This window comes from Strix aluco, chromosome 28 (assembly GCF_031877795.1).
Source record: "Strix aluco isolate bStrAlu1 chromosome 28, bStrAlu1.hap1, whole genome shotgun sequence".
Lineage (NCBI taxonomy): Eukaryota > Metazoa > Chordata > Aves > Strigiformes > Strigidae > Strix > Strix aluco.
Genome location: NC_133958.1, coordinates 5,116,671 through 5,129,963, shown reverse-complemented (window position 1 = coordinate 5,129,963; position 13,293 = coordinate 5,116,671). Strand labels below are relative to the sequence as shown.

The window sequence follows — 13,293 nt, the reverse complement described above, 5'->3', positions numbered from 1 at the left end:
GGGTCCCGGGATGCAGCTCGGCCTCTGCTCCTGGAGAGGGGCAGGGTGTTTGCTGGAGGTAGCGACCCCTAAAGCTCTGAACAAATCTGTTTTGATTAGCTGCGCTCCTAAATGATTTATAATCAACATAATACAATAATGACAATAACTCCCTAATCAGATTAAAGCGCTCTCCATTTGTCTGGGGCTTTGCGCTGTAATCTCTTCCTCCCTTCTCTGCCATCGATTTTATTTTCCAAGGCTTTTCCATCCTTTACATCCTCTTTACCTGGACTTGATCTTCCAGGATGGGTCCCTTTTTCCACCCTAAAACCCCGTCCACGCAGACGGGGCGGGCAGGGGACACCGTGAGGAATTTATTCCGGGAGCTTCGCCCGGCCCGTGCCGCTGTCACTGTGAAATTTGATTAGCGCCGTTCACAACGAGTCCCTCGTTAGCCTGACTGGCCCGGTACAAATCTCGTTAGACCCGTAGGATCTTTAAGTGAAGTCCGGAAGGTGTTTCCATTTCTTTGGTTAATGAAGAAAAATAGCTGTGAAGGCGGCTGGAAGGAGCGGGGATTGCAGCAGCAAGCCGGGCTGGAGGGCGGCGAGGAGAGAGGACTGTGTTAACACTGATTAATAATAAATAACCACCATAATGAGCACTAATTAATAATAGCACATGCTTAAGCAATTGATTTGCGGTGAATGGCGCTGTGCTGTCAGGAGTCCCCATCGCTCCAGCTCCGGGTGCTCCTGGCCTTGCCCGGGGTCCAGAGGTGGGAGCTGGGACAGGGACCGTCCTCGCGGCGGCAGGAACAGACCCGGGAAAGGATGCGGAGCCGTGGGCTCAGGACCATCTCCCACCCCGCTCTGTCGCCTTCTAAACCCCTGCCCATCCCTCCAGCAGGTCCCAGGGCACGGCCAGATCTTCCTCGCTCCATGCTCTTCCTCGGTCCAATGTTCCCTCACTGGAAAAACCTACTAGATTTGGTTTTTCTCTTTTTTTTTTTTGTGGTGTTTCTGCACAGGGAGCACCCCCTGTGCCCTGCGTGACCCCGGATGGAGCAGGTTGCTTGCACAAGGGGAGCATGGCTGTCGGGGACATGTTTGTTTCCCGGCCCGTTCAATTCAGCGTGTGATAGATAGATTGATATGGAGCTTTAATCAGTGTAATATATAAAGCACTTAATTTGCCTTATTAAAAGTCTGCACTTTGGATTTTCAGGATCCAGGAAATTAACTCAAGCACCTAAGCATTTATTTGATTGAAAGAGATTATAAATAATTCATGCCTTTTCTTTGCCTTCAGTGGAAGACCTGCTGGGGTGTTGGGGACCGGCAGCAGCTCCCGGGGTCCCTCCGTCGTGGCACCGGAGAGGGCCCGTGTGGGGTGATGGGCACCGACAGAGCCCAGGGCAGCCCTGGGGGATCATTCTGTGCCCGGGGACCATCATCCGATGGGAGATTGGGGCTGGTGCCTCCCACTGTGCCCAGCTGAGCGGCTGGATGTCAGGGCTAGAGGTGGCCAGGAGGAGGAGGAGGAAGAGGACGAGGAGCAGGCTGACCCAGAGCAAGTCAGGTGGTGTCAGGCCACGTACTGGTCTCACTGTACTGGGAGGAGAGGAGCCAGCCACTAAAATCACCATGACAATAAAGCTGAGTGTTTCATCTATAATTCAGAGGAGCTGGAAAGTGGTTTTATAAAAAAAATAAAAAATAAAAAAAATTAAAAATAAAAACGTGGCTGAGACAGTAGAAATTTATGTCACTGTTCTTGCTGAGCGAGGATGTGGCGTGACCTTCGGACAAGCGCGGTGCCCAGCCCCGGCCACGACGCTGCTGCGGGGGGGCTGAGAGCTGGGCCCGTGCTGGGGGGGGCTGGGGGCCACGTGTGGCCACGGTGCCACCGCAGCCAGGGCTGAGAGGGGCGAAGATTTGGGGGGGGGGGGGGTGTGCGAAGAGAAATCTGCAGGCGGGGTGTGTTTGCTGTGTGCGCTGCGCATCATGGGGTGGCCTTCGAGGTCGGGGGGGGTGTCCCTGGGGGGGGGGGGATGTCCCTGGGGGTACGCACCGTCCGGCTGCATTCATGGGATGGGGTGTGCACCCCTTGGGGGGGTCCGCGACACGCAGAGCTGGGGGTCCCGAGGTTTGGCTGGATGGGGAGTGGGGAGCGTTTTGGGGTCCGGTGCGCAGGAGCCGGGTGCGAAGCGCTGGCCCCGAGGCTGCGGGGTGCGACTGGGGGGGCTGCTGGGGAGCGGGGTAGTGGGGGGGGGGGGCCCTGCCCAACCGCTGCTTGCCCTGCCTGTACGGCGGGCTCACACTGCCCTCCAGCGGGCACATCCCGGCTGCCGGCCCCGCAGCCGGCCAGATGTGCCCCGCAGCCGGCCAGATGTGCCCCATCAACTGGCCAGATGTGCCCCATCAGCTGGCCAGATGTGCCCCGCCGCTCTGGGGGGATGCTCGGGCGGAGGGAAGCGCTTCGCCCCGTCCCTTCCAGCCATGGGTGTGCTGACCTGGGGGGGGGTCTCAGCTCTGCTGGGCTGGGGCGGGGGGGTCCTCTCCTCCTCCTCCATCCCGCTCACTGCAGGTTCCTCTTCTTTGTGAATTTGAGGGCCACGTTGTCGTACTCGGTGTCCCCCAGCCACTCCTTGCCCTGCAGCAGGAAGGGCTGCCGGAGAGTGACAGGTCTCTTGGGCACCGCGTAGTCATCCCGCTGCGGGTTGTAGGGGTACTCGTGCCCGGGGGGCTCCTCCGGGGCCGCCTGCAGCCTCCACGCCTCCCCCTTCACCTCCTCGGGCTCGTCGTAGACAGTGTGAGCGGACAGACCCTCGGGCTCGTCGTAGATGTGGTCGGACTTGGCGGCGGTGGGGCACAGCGGGGGCTGCTTGCCCGCTTGCCCCCCTAACTCCTTGATGCTGTCGTAGAAGGGGTCGGGGACCTCCTTGGGGCAATGGACCAGGTTACTGAACTTGTGAGCCACGAAGGTCTTGGCGATGGTGTCGAAGGGGATGGCGTACTCGGATTCGGTGGCCACCTTGGCCGGACCATCCTTCCTCCGGCCCTTCTCCAGCACCTGGGGGTTCCCCCGGTGGAGGGAGCTGAAGGGCTCGGTGTAGGGGCTGTCAGCACTGCGGGAGGGCAGGAAGGCGCCCGACAGCTCCCCAGTCCCAGGGCTGCTGCTGGGGGGCATCATCAGCTTGGCTTTGGGCACCTTCCCCTCCCAGGTGGGCTCCAACAAGGCACCCTTGGTGCCACCGGGCTCCTCGTGCCCCTGCGACCAACTGGGCTTCTTGGCATGGCCGAGCAGCCGGGAGGCGTCATCCCCGGGGCCGCCCCGCCGCGGCTCCTCGGCCCCACGGCCACGATGCACGTTGATGGCCGACTCGATCACCTGGAAGATCTCGTTGCCTTGCCTGGTCTCAAACTCAAAGTTGCCTTCTCCGGATGCACAGCGCCGGCCGGCCTCGAAGGAGAAGGTCGCCTGGGGAGAGGCAGGATCAGGTCCCCGTGCTGCAGCCCGCCGCCAGCCCACCCTTCCCGGACCACCCTTACCTTATCCCGCCCGAAGCGCCGCAGGAAGCGGTAGGGCCAGCTGTAGAGGATCTCCGAGGTCTGGAAATCCCGCAGCTCCAGCGCCTCTTCGCTGGCTCGCAGGATGAACCGGCCCCAGAGCCGGCAGCGCTCGGAGGACTCGGTGGCCCTCACCGTCACCTTGAACTCCTGCTCCAAGCCGGCTGGGGATGGAGGAGAGCAGCATTTAACACGTGCAAGGAGCTCTGCGAGAGCACAGCTGCGTCTCCCACTGCAGAGGGGGGCCGTGGGGCTCGTAACCCCTGCAGCCGGAGCGGCGGGGAAGCGGCGTCCGGCTGATAAGGGCTCAAGGGCTCCAGCCACACGGCAGCAGCCCGATAGCACAGCGAAACCCGGCCCTGCCAAACCGCAGAGCAGGAAGAGGCTATTTCAGGAGGAAACTTTCCACCAAGCTGCCCACGTGTAGCTGCTGCAGGGGCTGCTCTGGGGGGCAAAACCAGCCGAGGTGCCTCTGGAAGGCGGCGGGGGGATGAGATGCTGCAGGACACGCGCTGCCTCCTGAGCAAGAAAACCCAACTCCGCTGCACCTTCCCCACCTCCCAGTGCCTACCTTTGTCTCGGGAGCTGTAGAGGGAGTTTTCCTCCATGGAGAACTGGCTGTCAGTGCTCAGTGAGCTCTGCTGGCCATCCTTGCCTGCTGCCTGCTCCTCCCTGCTCCTCTGCCCGGGAAAGAGCAGCCGGTGAGCAAGTGCATCCCCCCATCGCAGCAACCCCCCGGGATTCCCCCCAAAGATCCCGCTGTATCCCGTGCCCTGGTGATCCCCGGCCGGTGCGTACCGGGAAGGCCAGCTCGCACAGCTTCTGGATCCAGTCGGCCACCTCGGTGCCGTCAGTGGCCAGGAGGTACCGCTTGTCGGTGGTCTCCAGGAGGAAGGGGACGGTCTCCTTGGGGCACCCGGCGTCGCCGCTCACCTCCGCCACGTGCACGCAGTCGCTCAGCTTGACCAGCCGTTTGCTGCCTTCGCCTTTCCGCAGCTTCTCGGCAGCCGGCGGCGCTGAGCCCTCGAAAAGCTCCAGGCGGGCGGTGGAGCAGGAGCTTTCCCGGTATAAAATGCCCCAAAACTTCCTCCATTTCTGCCGTGGGGAGAAGCAGCGAGAGGAGTGAAAGCCCAGCACGGGCCAGCTCTGCTTTTCACCCTTCCCGTTTTCATCCCCTTGGGATCATGCACGAACCCGGGGCGGGACATCGCTGCAAACCCCTCCAGGGTCCGGGCAGGGTCTTGCACCATCGCCCAGGCCAAAGCCGGGGGTGACATGAACTGGGCAGCGTGAGGAAAAGCTTCCCCGACACAGAGCCTGCGGCCAGGCTTTCCAGCCAGGAAAGGCACCGGCAGCATCCCAGCCTCACCCAGCAGCATGCCTGCGCCCACCCTGCAGCACCCAAAAGCCGTGCCGACGGCCCCCCGCTGCCAAAGGACTTTCAGCTCCTTGCTCGCTCCATCTTCCCTGAAAACACCAACTTTCGAAGCGATTCCTGACTCGCCCGCCGAGGAGGCGGCGATTCACCGCGCACCCACGCGTGGGAGGCACCGGCAACGGCGGAGGGGAAGCGGCGGGAGGGGAAGTTTTGCACCGAAATGGAGCATCCTCCACGGTAGCTCCCTGCACTGGGGACCTGCCAGGGCCGGCAGGCTTTGCCGAAACGCTGCACCCTTTTGCCAGGACGTGTTTTGGGGACCCACCGCGGAGGTGGCCTCTGCGCCATCCTCCACCATCACAGGCTTCGTGTGTGGCGGCAGCTGCCTTGCTGCAGGAAGGCAATGCCCTGCCGCCCTGCCTGCTGCCCTGCCTGCCCTGCCTGCTGCCCTGCCTGCCCTGCCTGCCCTGCCTGCCCTGCCTGCCACCCTGCCTCACACTCGCCCTGCCTGCGGCATTTTGAGCCCCTCAACTCTGTCTCCCGCCCGAGCGCGGAGCCGGAGACGCCCGGGTGGCTCCTTCCCCTTCTTACACAAGAGCGGTGCCGGCGGGAGCCGTTGCCAAACCCCGGCTGTTATCAGCCACTGAAGCCACGAGGCTTTGGGGGTTGCATCTGTTTGCGCCGCGGCTCTGGCCCGTTTCGCACAGCCTCTACCTGGGGGGGTCCAACAGGGAGAGGAGGAGGGGGGTTCCCTTTGTAATATGTCCCCAGCACCTGCCACCCCCTGCCCGTCCCCACCGGCCCAACGTGCTGGTGGAGAGCCGAAGGACGGTGGGGGAGCCAACGGGTAGGAGCATCCCGTTCCCTTCGCACGCAACCCCCCCCGTACCCCCTTATCCAACCCAATGGAGCCCCCCCGTGGGACTTCCCCGGGGACTGAGCAGCCCCCCCCCCCACCTTCTCACCTTCCCGAAGGTCTGCTGCAGCTGGAGGTAGAGCGCACCCCGCTTCACCACCGCCTCCTCCATCCTCCAGCCACCAGCATCCTCATACGCTGCCTCTGTGCCGCCGGCCCCCCCCACCCCACAGCTCCAGGGGGGGTCCCGGCCCGGCCACACACCCCCGTCCTGTCGCAGCGCTGCCGTCGCGCCAGGCTGTGCTGTCTCAGCATGTGACGTGCGGTCGGGCTCTTCTGTTTCCTACGCTCGCACGGCGCGGGCTTTGGTTTCCTGCGCCTGCGAACTTACCAAAAAGGGCAGAGCCGACCGCACGCCCGCCCCGGCCCCCGACACCGGCTGCCGCGTGCCTGCAGCATCGCCAGGAATCGGGCAGCCCCGCCACGGGCAGCGCCCTGGCCGTGCCTCAGTTTTCCCATCTGTGAAATGGGTCTAGAGGCGGCTCCGAAGGCTGCCCCGTTGGCAGCTCTGCTGATCTGCCCGCTCCCAGGCATCCCAGCACAACCCAGTGCTCCCAGTAAGGGTGGCGCAGTCCCCAGCTGCAAAACCAGCCGCGATGTAGCTGGGAAGGGGGCGAGGGGACAAGCTGGGGGAGGTGACGGCATGATGCAGAGGAGGGAGGAAGAGGTTTGAGGCTGCGGGCAGCACCGGGGGGTTGTTTGGTGGCCAGACACGTGGGATGGGGACAGGGGTGGCAGGGGCTGGGCTGGTGGAGCGCTGTGGGGGGACACAGAGCACCCCAGCCCCGGGTGTGTGGGGACCCGGCAGCGTTGGGCACCCTCGGGAGACTCAGGCTTCCTCCTCAGGCCAGGAGAGGCCCCCACAGCTGCAGCCCCCCCACTGCAAAGGAGCACCCAAGGGTGCTGGGACTGGGGTGCCTGGCCAGGAACTGGGACAACAGCACTGGGACTGAGCAGTCAACGTGGAGCCCCAGCTGCCACCTTGGCACTGGGCCCCTGGCTGGGGGTACTGAGAGCACTGGTGTAGGGGTTGGAGTAACTGGGGGCACTGGTGCAGGGGCTGCTGAAGCACTGGTGCAGGGGCTGGGGTAACTGGACGCCACTGGTGCAAGGAACTGGGTGCAGGAACATGATTGCAGGACACTGGTGCTGGGTACTGGGGCACTGGAAGCACCGGGAGCACTGGTGCAGGGGCTGCTGGGGCACGAGGCATGCTCCTGACTGGGGTAACTGGGAGCACTGGTGCAGAGAATCGGGGACACAGCTGTAGGACACTGCGAGCACTGGTTCCAAGCACTGGGCGCACTGGTGCTGGGTACTGGTGGTACTGGGAGCACTGGTGCAGGGGCTGCTGGGGCACAAGGCGTGCCCCTGGCTGGGGTAACTGGGAGCACTGGTGCAGAGAATCGGGGACACAGCTGCAGGACACTGGGAGCACTGGTGCGAGACACTGGGGGCCCCAGGAGCCGAGGGTAGGTGGCAGGGCCCTCCGGACGCGCGGCCCCTTTAAGCGCCATGTCAACAAAGCCCGCCCCTCCCTCCGCTGCGTCGCTGCCGCCGTGACGTCACCCGCGCCGCAGCGGGCGCGCCGCGGGGCGGGGCGAGGAGGCGTGGCCCCCGCCGGGGAGGCGGGGCCGGGCGCGCGGCGCAGGCGCAGTGGGCGGCGGGGGCCGTCGCGCGTGCGCGCGGGCGGGGAAAGCGCGCGCGGGGGGGGGGGGCGGGCGCGTGCCGGGCCCGGCGGAGGCGGAGGGAGCGGAGCATGAATGGAGCAAAATGGCGGATCATGTGCAGGTGAGGGGGGGGGGGGGGCCGCGCCGCGGGGCCGCCCGTGGGGCCGGGCGGGATGCGCCTCCCCTCTCCGCCCGGCCGGCCTGACGCGGGGCCGGGCCTCGGCGGGGGCGCGGGTAGGCCCGGCCCGGTGTGGTGAGACCAGGCCCGGTGAGGCCCGGCCCGGCGCGGCGCGGCGGGGGTGGCAGCGGGCCCGCAGGCCCCGCGGTGCGGTGGAGGTGCTGCCGCCGCCGGGGTTCCCCGTCTCCTCCCCCTCCGCGACAGCGCGGCCCCGGCCCTCGGCCGCGTGTGGGCCGGGCGGCGGGGGGGCGCGGGCACTGGCATGGCGGGCGCGGGGGCGAGCGGCCTGGCTGGGCCGGCGGCGCGGCCCGCCCGCCCCCCCCTCCCCGTCCGCCTCCCTCCGCGGGCCGTGTTTACCGGAGAGCCCCGGGCGGCTCCAGGCTTTGGCATGTGTCACCGCCGGGCCCTTCCCGGCCTCCCCGGGGCGAAAGGCCGCCGGGAGGGCGACTTCACCGGGGGAGGGCGGCTGCAGCCGCCGGTGTTTACCGGCCGAGCGGCCTGTGCCTCCTCCCGCCGCCGCTGTGGAGTTTTCTAGCAACGCCGGTAACAAACGTTTGGGGAAAGGAAACTCGGATCCCCCCACCACCACCTTGGAAACGAACAGCGGGCTCCGCTCCAGCACCCCCCGCTGCCCGAGCCCCGTCTTTCCCGGTGTCTTTGCGGGAGCCAGGCCCCTGCAGCCGCCGTCCCTCGCCCCAGCTTTGGGCTTTGCATTCTTGCTTTGCCCAGTCGCGTTTGTTTTATTTTCCAGCTGCGAGGCGTTTAGGTAAACTGTTTTGATTAGCGTTAAAAACGAAACCCTGCGCGGATAAGCACGCTGCTGTTGTGTACAGGAGCCGGGAGGCAAATCAAAGGTGAGGGTGGCTTTAACCGAGTCAGGCTTGCGTGAGGAGATGGAAAACCCTCTGAAGAGTCGGTGCTGTCACTGACAGAAAAAGTAAAAATAGGTACAGCTGGGGGAAATGGTGAGGGTGTTTTTGCATAATATTTTAGTTGAACTCGCACAGGATTTGCATGGTGTCCAAAAGACTGGCTAAACTGTAATGACACGGGTAGTTACATATTATCCATGCAACTTTTAAATAAATATATTCTTCACATGATACCCTTGTGAACCACAAGGGTGAGCAGTTTATTAACTCAGAATAGAGCCGTACAGCTCTCAGGTTGTCTGGCAAGGTTGCTGGCAAACGTCTCTTGGGTAATCTCAGAGGAGGAGAGGAATTACTGCATTATTAAACAATTCATAGGCTCTAAATTTACTGAAGAAACTCTGAATTCGCTTGCCATGAGTCGAGCCCTACCTTTAAAACTTAGCTGGCGAGCCTGCGTTTTGACACTGAAGGCAGGTGGAACAGCTGCTCTTGTTGCTTTAAAACTGTGCTTCGTACCCTGCTTTTCTTTGTTAAATATTGAATTGAGCAAATGGAAGTTTAAGCCCTAAGAACAGGGTTGCAATTGCTGTGTTCAACTTGGTTAGTTAAAGTTTAACGTCAGAGGCTTGGAAGATGTTCCACTCAGAGGAAAACTGATTTGCAAATACAGTTAAGGCACCTGCAGCTTGGCGCAGTTCCTGTGCAGGACAAATATAGCTAACAAAATTGTTATGTGCCTTAGCTAGATGGGGTTTGCTTGGGTGTTGTTGTCTCTGGTTTTTTTTTCTCTTTGCTGCAGGTAAAGGCATTAAGCAGTAGCTCTGAGGAGCTTTCCTTCAAGAAAGGAGAGCGTGATGTTCCCTCCAAAACTGATTGTGGATCTTTGTGGCTGGAGGAAGTAGTGGTTTTTATTAATAAATTAAATTTTTGGTGAGAGGTCTTAATGCAAAACGCCAGTCTTTTGGACATAAGGCTTGAGCTAAGCTGCGGAGGCTCCCCTATCAAACGTCGTGTTCGTTTAACAGAACGGTGATTGAGTTATCCAGCGTCACGGGGAGATGTTGACTATCAGTGTGAATAATTGAGAGAGTTGGTTTTATGACATATGCTGTGGGAATTGGTCCTGTTTTAATGGGAACAGGGATTTGCAAATAAATACCGGCTGTCAAAAGCTGCGCAGAGTTTAGCAGGTTAGTAAAGTCCTGCTGCTGCTGCTGCTTGAGAGCTTTGGGTTGGGTGTTACATGTTCACAGTGGAGCTTCCTGGGGTTGTACCTGGTGTGTTAATACGTGATGAAGTACAAAAGCATTATTTATAGACTGCATCTGTGCTGAAGTTATTTACAATATGGGGCAACAGTAGGGATAAAGACAAACTTTTAAGGCCTTAATGAAAGAGAATATCATCTTGAAAAAACAGACATTATGCAAATTGTGCGTGAGCCCACCAGTTTTGTTGGTGGGAATCGTGTAGTCAAAGCTAGCTTGGTGCTTTCCTGTTGAGCAGCTCTTCAAGGGGGACTGTTCAGCGTCTGGAAACAAAGGATGCAGTGATACTGATACAGGAGCAGGGAGAATCAGATGATTTTGTGTGCCTGAAAAGGAGTCCTGTAGTCTTAAAGCAAATTGCCGTACGCCGACTTTTCCACTTCTCAAAAAGCTCATACGACCTTGTTTGGAATTAATATTTCAAGTCTTGTAAGCAGCACTTAAACTTGCTCACAGTGGAGACGGAGGAAAGCAGTGAGGATGTCACCGCAGTTAGATTTGTGGGCAAATAGGAATCCCCTTCTCCCTTTTTTCCCCTTCTTGGAAGCAGATTTATGTCATCTTTGTTTTTCTTCCACTTTGCTGGCCCCTTAGATGTTTGCTATGCTGCTGCCCTAAAATGGGATGCACTTACTGAATGTGAATATTCCTGTGGGAGAACGTTTGTTGCAGGATGATTATGAATTCTGTGACTTAGTATATTGAATGTTTCATTTGTCTTGAATTTAAAAAGATCATTGCACTGATTAAAAATTGGTGTTGCTTCTGTCTGACGACTTACTGTCTGTTCTTGGTAGCCTGACTCCAAGTTGAAATGGAAGAAATTTGGGCTCATTAGAGGAACAGGACAGGTGCTGAGGTGGCTACTTGTAAGAGAAAAATAAGAATTCTGGCATCTAAAAAGGAAATTGCATCCCATTTTTTGCTTCCACACTATCTGATTTTAGGTTCAGGACTGGGTGTTTCAAATCCCAGAGATTGGCACTGAGTTTTCTCTTTTTAGCTGTTAAATGAGCTGATAGCGCTTTGCTCCAAGCCGGAAAACTTCCGTGTTTGGAGCAGTTTTGTGTTTGTGCAGGTTCAGTTCTGCTGGGGCCTCCAGATTCACCGAGCAGGCTGCAGACAGAAGTGACTTCTTTCATCTCGATATAGTTGTGGAGGGAGCTCAGTGGAAAAAAATCATTAAAAAGTGTGTTTGGATAGGCTTTCTTGTGTCACATCCACCATGTGTTGGTAATACACAGAAACGGGTCACGAGTGTGAGTGTGAGGAAGGACACGGGGATTTTCTCACTGGTTTTGGAGGCTCCTTTATGTCATGCTCGTGTACTGAGGGGGACACGACTTGATTTTTCAAGGCTGTTTCCTAGGGCAATTCCTTCTCCATGCCTAATAGGACCCAAATGTTTTTTTTTCCTTGTGTGTTTCTGTATTCTAAAGGACGTTGTTTTGGCTCAAACACAAAATCTAATTTGGCTCTAGAAATCTATAACGTTCAGCTTGCTCCAGAGGAAACCCTGGAGACTTAAGATGCATGTTTCCCATTTGATATCTCGGTAACCTTGCACTTGCTTGGTAAAAGAGTCACGATGTAGCCTGCTGCCCAACTACAAATTGCTTAGAATACTTTTTCGTTTGTTTTAGTTCAAGCTTTTACCTTCCGAGTGTCATTGGAATTGCTGAAAGCTCTTACTAAGGACTTGGGTTTATCTCAGAATAGCCCACAGGAGTGCTCAGGACCTGGGGAGGGGGAAACACTGCTTTGGCTAAAAATAGATCTGGCAGCATTTCTTTTGCAAATTAAGCTTTTTCATTTTTAAACTGCACTGTTGGATGCTCAGCACCAGTGGTTGCGGAATACCAGTGGTGGGTGTTGAGAGTTGGATTTCAGCTGAAAGGTGGAGGGATACGGTTGCAGTTCAGTATCTCAAGATCTCGGCAGCCAAACTTGGATGTAATAAAAGTGGACGCTCCTTTTTGGCTCTGGGGACTCCAGGGCTAGCAGCTTATTCCTGGTCCCCCAGCCACATCTGGGGTGTACTTCGGGGTCCCTTAGGTAGCAGGGAAGGTGTCTGATACGTGGTTACTGGCAGCAGCCCCAGCCTGCTGCGCCTCTTCTCCAGACGATGGTGTTTTGAAGCCCAGATGGGAAAGGAGAACGTGGTGGCCTCGTTGTGGGTTTTCACGTTCATTAGCAGCCTGCCAAGGGCCGGGCTCGGGGTGAAATCCTGGCCTCACTGAAGCCTGTGGGAGACTTTGTTGCTGAATTCAGTGAGCTGGAGCTACTCTGCGTTTAGGTTATAATTCCACCCGTAATAGTTCACCTGAAGATCTCCGAGCTTCTGTATCTCGAAGGGGAAAGGTAAAGCTCTGTTCGGCGTGAGCTGGGTACCTGCTACGACAGTCAGGGAAGGGCAGAGAGGTCGGGGCTGGGACTGTGCTGTCAGATGGCTGGTCTCCTCTCCCTGCTTCAGCGACCGAGCTGTGTTCCCTCGGGTTAGCCAACGCTAATACAATTAAGGAGGATTTGTTCATTTTAATCATTTTAAGAGAACACTGAATGCTCTGTAGCTCAAGAACTTTATTACTGTTAATAATGTCTCATTGCCCTTGTTTTTGGACAGTGCAGTGGTGTTCTATGAGTTGATAGGGCTCAGGCCCACTAAAACAAAGTTCAAGAAGTTACATTTTTGCTACTTAAAATTGTCAGCAAAAATGTAGTTTTTGTCTTCCTGCTTCTAAACTGTGGTTTCAAGAAGGCTTTTATGAATAGTTTGCAATGCTTTTCTGGTGGTACAGTTGTGTGGCTTAGTTGCAAGAATCTAGGTGGGTGGTTTTTTTTTTTGTAAGAGTAGCCAGTGTCTGAGGTTACTCTCATTTTTCCCAACATAATTATGCTCTTGCATCTTTGGCCCTTTGTGTGATACCCAGTGATGCTCTCTGCACATCTTCAGCTTTGATTTGCAAGAAGGGTTTTGTTATTTCTTTACTTGTCTGACTTTGGCACAGCTGGCTTCTTCTCCACAGTGGGTCTGTAGTCTTGGAAAAGACCACCTGAAAATTTTTTTAGTTTTTCCAGTCAAGCCTGGTTGGTGTCACCTCTGGAAATGTCGGAGCCAAACACACCCAGGTGTTAACACGATAAGGTATCTCTGATAGCCTGAAGTCAGAGCCCACTGATTGGGCAATTAGCTGGTGGTAGGTCCTTTCTGGCTTGATTTGGGTTCTCCCTGTTCTTGATTGTGCAAGGAATACAGGACTTAGACCTTCTTAGAGGGAAGAGTTTTAATTAAATGCTTCTTATACCTTCAGAGTCGGACCAGACCTTAAGGATCTGTCACTCACTGAGCTGATGGTTGGTGTGGCCTCGTGCGGGCAGTTGTTGACGCTGGTGGTGTGTTCTTGTTGGATATTTTTAGTATGCGTTAGTTCTAACAAACTAATAAAAGGTACTG

At 57.7% G+C, this 13,293-nt stretch overlaps 2 protein-coding genes across 2 annotated transcripts in view; one reads left to right on the top strand and one right to left on the bottom strand.

The window, feature by feature from the left end:
• Nucleotides 1–1,127: 1,127 nt before the first annotated feature.
• Nucleotides 1,128–6,315, bottom strand: DOK2 (docking protein 2). The gene is made up of 5 exons (XM_074808195.1): nt 5,898–6,315; nt 4,353–4,649; nt 4,126–4,234; nt 3,537–3,718; nt 1,128–3,465 (listed from the first exon to the last, which is right to left on the bottom strand). The coding sequence occupies exons 1-5, from the start codon at nt 5,958–5,960 to the stop codon at nt 2,563–2,565; spliced, it is 1,554 nt and encodes a 517-aa protein (XP_074664296.1). The 5' UTR covers nt 5,961–6,315; the 3' UTR covers nt 1,128–2,562.
• Nucleotides 6,316–7,564: 1,249 nt separating this feature from the next.
• The window catches only part of XPO7 (exportin 7), a 48,808-nt gene continuing 43,079 nt past the window's right edge, over nt 7,565–13,293 (top strand). The window contains exon 1 of the mRNA XM_074808197.1: nt 7,565–7,639. Within this exon, the coding sequence (XP_074664298.1) occupies nt 7,622–7,639 (18 nt within the window). The 5' untranslated portion in view covers nt 7,565–7,621. The remainder of the gene's footprint in view (nt 7,640–13,293) is intronic.

Excerpts from the sequence above, each read along its gene's own strand:
- DOK2 (XM_074808195.1), bottom strand. The coding sequence starts at position 5,960 with ATGGAGGAGGCGGTGGTGAAGCGGGGTGCGCTCTACCTCCAGCTGCAG. Across the intron at positions 4,650-5,897 it reads TGCAGCAGACCTTCGGGAAG|AAATGGAGGAAGTTTTGGGG; the intron begins GTGAGAAGGTGG and ends TCCCCACGGCAG. Across the intron at positions 3,466-3,536 it reads GGCGCTTCGGGCGGGATAAG|GCGACCTTCTCCTTCGAGGC; the intron begins GTAAGGGTGGTC and ends GCCTCTCCCCAG.